The 9069-nt window shown below is 40.2% G+C and overlaps 1 protein-coding gene across 3 annotated transcripts in view; it reads left to right on the plus strand.

The window, feature by feature from the left end:
- BNC1 (basonuclin zinc finger protein 1) overlaps positions 1-8536 on the plus strand; it is a 163322-nt gene extending 154786 nt beyond the window's left edge. For all 3 annotated transcript variants that reach the window (XM_074295278.1, XM_074295277.1, XM_074295279.1), the window contains exons 4-5: positions 845-2757; positions 7782-8536. In XM_074295278.1, the coding sequence (XP_074151379.1) occupies positions 845-2757; positions 7782-8466 (2598 nt within the window). In that variant the 3' untranslated portion in view covers positions 8467-8536. The remainder of the gene's footprint in view (positions 1-844; positions 2758-7781) is intronic.
- The last annotated feature ends 533 nt before the right edge of the window (positions 8537-9069 follow it).

Raw genomic sequence — 9069 nt, forward strand, 5'->3', positions numbered from 1 at the left:
TTTGATAGTGATCTTAAATTAAAATTAAATTTTATCTGGGTGTGGCCTACATTTGCCAGACTAATAAACCTCCCCAAGTTAACCTGTATGGACATTAAAAAAAAAAAAAAAAAAAAGCATGTGCTTCACATAGACTAGAACCTACAACTGCCTGGAAATGACCTTTTATGTAAAGTAGTATTATGATCTTACATTATGACATAGATCAATATTTAATGATCTTGATAATCTTGCTTTTTAGTGTTCAGATTAAAAATATGGAATCAATTACCTTGAACTTCTATCACATGAAAAATTTATGATGTTACATTCCTTATCATCTTAGAAACTCTTACATGCACTGTGAAAAATCTCAGTAGGCCATCAAATACATGTTCTGTGATAAAATATTTATTATAGTTATTGGGAAAAGTTAGGCATAGCTAGAGTTTGAAAGAACTCCAACACTCTAGTGTAATTACAGCTGTGCTTTGTGAACACTGGCAGCAGATCAATACAGGTTCATTTGTTTTCTGATGTTAGTTGCTTGGAAGATTATTAAGCTTTCAGTGAAATAATACTCGAGTTATATATCTAGGCTGATTGCTCTCTTTTCTCCTCAGTTTTAGATGCTACTGTTGTTCAGATTGTACATATTTTACTTTTGGTAATGAAATTATACAAGAGTTACTAATAAGTAATTATTCTTTGGGTCATGACAGCCGAGTAGTTTATCCCTGGGTTGGAACAAAGAGGAAAACCAGATGCTTGAGTTATCCTGAGTTCGATTTATTAAGTAACTATGGTGAATCAAGGGAAAAATGATCAACTGATTTTTTTTTTTTTTTTCCAATTTTGTACTTAGGATGCATCAGGAAAGGTTTTGGACCACTGGAGTATTATGACCAGTGAAGAAGAATTGGCCACCCTGCAGCAATTTCTTCGTTTTGGAGAGACCAAGTCCATTGTAGAGCTCATGGCAATTCAGGAGAAAGAAGGACAATCCATTATCATCCCATCTACAACAACTAATTTGGATATTAGGGCCTTTATAGAAAGTTGCAATCAGAGGAGTCCTAGCCTTTCTGTTCCAGTGGACAAGGTGAATCCTGGCAACCTTCATCATTTTGAAAACCTCATAAATAACATGGCTTTCATGCTGCCTTTTCAGTTTTTCAGCCCAGTGCCTCCCCCATTGATAGGTTCACCACCCGAGAGACATGTGATCGAGCAAGGTCAAGACAGAAATAATGACACTAAACACGATGTCCAGATACCCTTTTCTGAAAATGGCTTCCTAACTCCTACTTCTGCTTCATTTCAAGTCGAAAATGAGCAGTGTATAAACTGTCCGGATATTCTACCCAAAAGTGAAGATGATGCTCATTTCAGTGATTCTGGTTCACACCAAGTGGCCAAGCTTGAAATGACCCGGCTATCCCCAGAACCCAAAGGGAAAACTACTGAGAGAAATGGTATTGGGCCCAAGAAAGGCCGGGTTTTCTGCACCGCGTGCGAAAAGACCTTCTACGATAAAGGGACGCTGAAAATCCACTACAATGCTGTCCACCTGAAGATCAAGCACAAATGCACAATCGAAGGATGCAATATGGTGTTCAGCTCCCTGAGGAGCCGAAACCGACACAGTGCCAACCCAAACCCACGGCTTCACATGCCCATGAACAGGAACAACCGAGATAAAGATCTGAGGAACAGTTTGAACATGGCCATCCCAGAGGACAGCAAAAGAACAGGCTTTCCTGTGACATCCCCAGACAGCCGGCCCATCCCCAGCTATCTCGGACCGTGCACCGACTCCAAAGTACAGTCAGCCTTTTCCAGCATTGGGCAAAATGGTGTGCTTTTTCCCAACTTAAAGACAGTTCAGCCAGTTCTTCCCTTCTACCGCAACCCAGTCACACCTGCTGAGCTCGCTAACACCCCAGGAACGCTCCCCTCCCTGCCTCTGGTGTCCTCCTCCATACCTGAGCAGCTGGCCTCCAATGAATTGCCCTTTGATGCTCTTCCCAAGAAAAAATCTCGGAAATCCAGCATGCCCATCAAAATTGAGAAGGAAGCGGTGGAAATCGCTAACGAGAACAATGACGCCCTCAGTTCAGATGAAGAGATGCCCTTGCAGGTTGTCAGTGATGGAGAGCTAGAGACGTGCGAGCTCAGGATGGAGCAAGAGGTCATTGACCAGGTGGAGCAGCAGCTGCCCTCGGCTAACTTATGGAAATCTCTCTCCGAGGGAGGGAGGCTTCCCAAGACAGAGTCGGTGATTGAGACCAAACACTTAAAAAAAATATCCGAGCAGGATTTGAACAACTCCAAGAAAGAGACCGATCAAAGCCCGGGGTTGGCCATCGTGCCTAGGGAAGCTTCCTTCAGCGATCCCAAACAACACACCAATGTCTTAAAACCAGTGATTGAGCCTCTGCCGATGTATGCAAAAGAACAGTCCAGACACCAGCTTCCCAATTCTGACTGTGTGGAACTGCAGCACCACTTACTGACTGGGGGGTTTTTGAATGCTTTGTCCAACAGGGGGATGGCACTACCTTGTTTTGAGGATCCTAGAGAGATAGAGCAGGTCAGTCAGCATGCGCTAGGAAGACAGAAGGAAGAAACTCGCTTTCATTGTGATATCTGTAAGAAGACCTTTAAAAACACTTATAGTGTGAAAATTCATTTCAAAAATGTGCATGCCAAAGAAATGCATATCTGTACAATCGAGGGCTGCAGTGCAACCTTTCCCTCCCGCAGAAGTCGAGACAGGTAAGACATTTGTAAAAGGTTTGATTTAATGCAATCATGGTAACAACTCATTTAAAATTGCATTACATGAGGAAAGGATCCAAGGAGCTAATTTTCTATGGATCATGCAAATACCCTTTATGAAATATAATTATTGAATTTACTTTGCCAAATGTTTTATAAACATCTGCTTTATTTGAAGGGTCCACCATCTTTCCACAAAGAAGCTTACTCTCTCTAGTGTCCCATGTGAACTAAAAATGTAATGTGCAATGTGCACAGTAGAATGTGAAAATACACTGTGAAAGATATCCCGTGAAACTTTAAAAGGGAGAGATTATTTTCAGTCAGGGAAAGGAGAATGAAGGAAGCTGAGCCTTGAAGAAACAGATTTGTCATTGATAGAAACTGATTTTCCTCTAATCGATCAGATTTTTTTAAAAGAAACAATAATTTTAATTGATAAAAGACTATAATATGAGAATAATGGAGTAGATGCTAAGGGTTGATTTTTTTTTTTTAATTTAATTTATGGTTTATGGTCACAATTAAAAGAAAGCAAACCTATTGATGACTGTGAGGTTTAAGTTTTGATTTCTGATACATGAACATATCAACTTGCTCATTTATAGAATGCAGGGACTGTAGTATAATATATATTGTTGTATGTATTATAATATCATCTCTTAAGGTCTTATCTCATGCTGATATTTTGTGATTCTGAGGTTTAATGTAATCATCCTTTTACTAAGCAGTATAAACCATTTCTGACCAATCTAATAGGGTCATGTGTCCTAAGATATAATCTTGTTCTTTTTGTTTTCAGTAAAGTTGAGTTACTTGACAAGTCTTCAGATCCTATTCCTAGGCTCTGAAGTATTGTCCTTAAGAGAACTCAGAGAAGATCAGAAGATTTTGAAATACATTTCTTTCTGATCATTATACCGTGTTGTAGCTTGTCCATTAATTCAACAAACAAATTTTAATGAACACCTCTAAGTACAATGGGAAATACAAAGATGAGCTTTGTTTTATTTGTCTTTGATACTGGGCCCTGCCCTCAAGTCAAGTATAGTCTAATCAGAGAAAGAAGTATATATAGATAACACTAAAGAAAGACATGGCATAGTAAGTGCTGCAAGAGAACTACAAACTGAATGTTATGGGTGTTGAGAAAAGAAACAGATCACATCTGACTGAGAGAATTGAGGAAGGCTGAATGAAGGAATGAGACATTTGATTAGTGGCTCAAAGAATGGCTGGCAAAAGGAGGACATTCTAGACAGAAAGATTAGTATGGGGGGGAAAAGGTGAGAAAATGCAAAGTTTGCCTATTTGATTTGAAGCAATGGAGTACATGCAATAATAAAAGGCAAGATTGGAAAGGTTGAGGCCAAAATCTAGCAGACCTTGAGTGTCAGTCCAACAATACACTAACATGTCACTTTCCTTATCTATAAAATGAGAATGATATTTCCAGATACCTCTTTTAATTTGATTTCAAAATGAATTTCACAAAAGCTTTCTAAAAGGAGAAATTAAAGGGGAAAATGTTCAAGCTCTAAAAATATTTCATAAAGAAACTCTTGAATGGATCATATAAGAATATATTATTAAGAATAAAACACATGCTTTATTCAAGAATCTGTGATTTCATAAGCATGACTGTCCCCACCAAATCCAAGTGTACTGTATTTATGAGTTTCAGTAGTTGAAAAAACTTATGCCCAGATCTCAGTTTTAAAATGGACCTTAAGACCACCTAGTCCAGTCCGTATCAAATTGAATCTTCCCTCTGTGACAAACCCAACTATAGGATTTAATGATAACCCCCGCTCCCTCCCACCAACACAGCCCCTCCATTTTTAGATAGTAGAAACAAAAGTATTCTCATGGATAAGTACTGTGGAATTAGAACAAAGAAAATAGAGAAGGTAGTGAGAAAATGAAAAGGGTTCTTTTGATCATTCAATAAAGATCTTTGAGTATCTATTCATATGTAACTTACAGTGCTGTGGGGGCCTCAAATCCATATTACCTATCATTATTATTATTTTGGGTAATATATGCTAACTTAATAGCTACTTCATTCAATTTTTTTTGATTTTTCACTTTTTTAAAAAATTTTCATTTGTTTGATGTGTTTATGCTTTGGCTTCATTATAAAAATAATCAGACCCCCTCTTGGAAGTAGGATATATTCTGAAAGTTCTTTTTTAATATAGTTATAATGTAGATGGGACGTCATGGAGTTGGGAAGATCTGAGTTTGAATTCTGCCTCAGACACTTCTGGCTATGTGAATGTGGGCAAATCATACAGATTTTGCAAATAGAAATATGCAAATAGAAATAATAAATAGTACCTCCCTCCCAGAATTGTTGAAGGGTTCAAATGAGATAAAATTTTTAAAGCACTTTAGTAATAACCTTAGCATTAGATAAATATTAACTATTTTCTATTAGAACTAGTTTCAAAAGTGTGTTGCAGTGGAAAGAGTGATTTAGAGGCAGAGGACCTCGATTAATGTTCAATGTTATCACTTGTCTTAGACAAGTCCACCTTCCATCCCTATAAAATGAGCTGGCTGGACAAGGTGGCTCTTAGGAGTCCCTCCAACTCTAATCAACTTCATTGATTACATGAATTTGGGATACATTATTCTATCGAAATGCTCTTTTTAATGATGATTGACTATTATTGATAATAGTAATAATGACCATTCTTATAATGCTGTATCTAAGGTAGTGTGTTTCTTTATCTAATCCTCACAACTCTTGTGAGGTGACTATAGTGAAGCCCCTACTGAGACATTGAGATAGGAGAAGTGGCCCCCAGGCCCATGTATTCTATCTGAAGTAGAATAGAACCCATGTCTTCCAGACTGCTCCCACCAGTGCACATAGGGTATCATACCCTTACCTACAAATGCTTTTAAAGGCATTTTTCCCCTTTATTTTTGTACCTCTGAATCCTCCCAAGATATCTTGGGGCTTTCTGGCTAGATTTCTCTCTTAAGAACCAGGCCATAAACCAAATCCAATCTGCTTCTCATTGGGCACCAATAGGTTCCAGGCCAAACTCCATTTGATTATTATTTGAGTCTTGATTGACTCAGATTGAATGTAAATGGCAGTAGCCTTGGCCAGAAACCCTAAGGGTATTCCCTCCCAGATTCATTCATTTATTCATTATTGTCTTTTTGAACTAGCTGAAAGAAAAGATTCTTTGCCTCAATTGCTGCCTCACCTTAATCAGTGAATGAGTGCAGCCCTTTAGCTTCTAAGGGCCCAGGTCTCCCCCTGCATCCAGGACCACCTCCATTCATCTTGGATCTCTTCTGGCCACTGGACCCAGATGGCTCTGGAGGGGAAAGCAAGGCAGGTGACCTTGCCCAGCCTCCCTCACTTAAATCCAACTCACTTTCCTGTCATGGCTTCACCAACCTGATGTCATGGTCCATTTCAAGAAGAAGGAATGAACAATAACAGCTTCTTCAACTACTAAATCAGCCACACGCTGGCTTAAATCCACTTCTGTGATCTATGCTAGTAATATTGATGATATATGACATTATTTCTATGGACAATGAAATCCATAGAGATTGGAAAAGGGAACATAGTGATGCTCCAGGCACATGAGTGTCATCCTCAACCCATGACACAACCCATTACAAAAAAAAGAGTAGTGATTGGGCATAAATGTAGCCCATTTAGGTTTTCAAAGTGTTTTACTTACCTTGTCTCTGTTGAACCTTACAACCAAAGTATTTTTAACCCCATTATAGTCATAAGGAATCTGAGAATGTTAAATTGTGCAAGGTCAACACAGATAGTATATATAGTATAGGATTTGAACCCAAGTTTTCCTGACCCTCTCTCTCATACCACATAGTACTTTCTTCATATGTTACGTGAAATTGTTACAGTAAATTAGCAAAAGTTTCCCCACCTAAAAATAAATTAACTGTTTTCCCCACCTTTAAAAGTTGGAATCCATCTTTCCTTTGCTTCAGTTTTCAGGAGTGTCTGTACTTGGGCCACAAGCTCTTGAATCAGGGGACCTGGGAATAGAATCTACTTGGGTGATCTTGGGCAAAATCATTTAATATCTCCAATGCTAAGTTTCTCATGTATAAGGTGAGGGAGATCAGACTAGAGAAAAAGGGAGAAAGGAATTTCTCTTCCAGTCTTCCCCCAATTTTCTACCCATTTCCCTTTCTACTTCTGTTACAATGAGGGGGGAAATGTGGTGATCAAGGAAACATTTTTGGGTCAGTAGGGAAATAGGTGTAACATCATTATGTATAAGATATTTAGAAGGGGGAAAAAAGGAAATGTGGTGGCTAAGGAAACATTTTTGGGTTTCTGGGTAAAAGCCAAGGTAGTCTTAGTTTTAATCCGTACAAGATGTTCAGAAGTCAAATGGTTATATCATGAATACTTATTGTTTACATTCTCTACATGGGTATTTTTAAAGTAGTTGCAGTCTACTTGCTGAGCAACTTGTATGTAGTCTGTATCTGTGTGTAAGACTACTGTCCACTTTTTTTGCAATGAAATATGCCTCTTTCGGCTTGGAAATTTGATGGGAAAAAATTTAGCACAGCTGCAATTAAAATACTTGCAAAATGAGTAATTTCCATTTTCATGTGTGGTCATAGAAAGAAGGGCCATTTATAGAGAAGTAAAATAGAAAAATTTAAATTTTTAGCCCTTTTTAGCATTCATTTTATTTCTGGGTCCAGTGAAATCTGAGGCAATAAGGGGACTGGCAGTCTGGTAAGCTTCAAAGTATCATAGACTGCCATCGTCCGGAGTCTTAAAGCTGCACGGGGCCTTCCAGCCCACCTCTGTTAGATGAAGATGCCAGAGTCTCGAAAGAAGCAGTCGGCCGGTAATAGGCCCGTGCTTTTATCGTGTGCCTCTCTCCGCACAGTTAGGGCTGCGAAGGGCTGGTAGTCTTCCTCCCTGGGAGATTCTTCACCCACAGCGGCGGCTTCCCAAGTGATTTAACGTTTAACCGCTAACCTTCTCTCTCTTTCAGACACAGTTCAAACCTAAACCTCCATCAGAAAGTTATCACCAAAGATACCTTGGAAAGCACCGATAATCCTTTGGGCGCAACTTACCTTCTGAAAGATGTGGCTAAGGAGGTTTATCAGGACGCAGCTTTCAAACAGCACGCTCCCCAGACTTCTGTCATCTTCAAAGGAACCAACCGCACCGGGAGCGTGGTCTACCCCATCACCAAGATCCGCGAGTCCTGCTTGGAGAGCTACGGCTGCGGCCCCACCAGCGAGGCGACCGTCCTCGACCTGAGCACTACCTCCAGCATGAAGTCCGAGAGCAGCACGCCTTCTTCCTGGGACTCCGACGGCGGGAGCGAGGAGGGCAATGTCGCTCTGGAGGACAGTGACGAGAGCTGTGAGGGACCCAGCCTGATCCCCGGGGAAGACGGCTACCCCATCTGCGCCCTCATGGAAAAGGCCCATCACAGCTTTTCAAACCTTCCCTCTGGTTTGCCAATAACTTGCCACCTCTGCCAAAAGATATACAGTAATAAAGGAACCTTCAGGGCCCACTACAAAACTGTGCACCTCCGCCAGCTCCACAAGTGCAAAGTGCCCGGTTGCAACACGATGTTTTCATCAGTCCGCAGTCGAAATAGGCATAGCCAGAATCCCAACTTGCACAAAAGTTTGACCGCGTCTCCAAGCAATCTCCAGTAACAAGATGGGCGACTGAGTTTTCTTTTGATAGGCTTTAATTATTTCAGATAATAAAAATAGTAAAATGAAATGTCTCTCATTTTCTTTTCCTGCATTTTGGCCAAGCCCGCAGGGGGAGCTGGCTTTAAACCACTCTTTCGTTTGACTTTTCCTAGAGGCTGGGTAGTGTTAAAACAGATGGAAATTAAAAAGACACACACAAAAGTAACAGTGTGCCATATGGAAGGATGGTATTGTGGTGGTACCATCTAGTATTATTTCTCTAAGCCTAAAGTATTATTTGTGGAGAACAGAGAAGCCTGGAGATGGCCCAGCTGGTCCCAGTTTTGTTTACATATTACCTTGGTGAAGCGCCGGGACCAGTGGGCAGATGGGGATCCCCAACTCGGGCTCACAGCCGAGGTTCGTAGAGTAAGATAGACTTGCAGTATTAAAATAGGACCAGATTTGTATGTTCTGGGGGAAAGTGGACCTGTCCTTATCAAGAGTCCTACGTTGAACTTAATTCCTGAATAATTTTAAAAGCCAGAATGTGGGTTTAGGAAAATGACTTGGAGACTATTAGGTGAGCGGAATGGTCTTTTTCTATTCTAGAGTGGCTTC

This window comes from Sminthopsis crassicaudata, chromosome 2 (genome assembly GCF_048593235.1).
Source record: "Sminthopsis crassicaudata isolate SCR6 chromosome 2, ASM4859323v1, whole genome shotgun sequence".
Classification (NCBI taxonomy): Eukaryota; Metazoa; Chordata; class Mammalia; order Dasyuromorphia; family Dasyuridae; genus Sminthopsis; species Sminthopsis crassicaudata.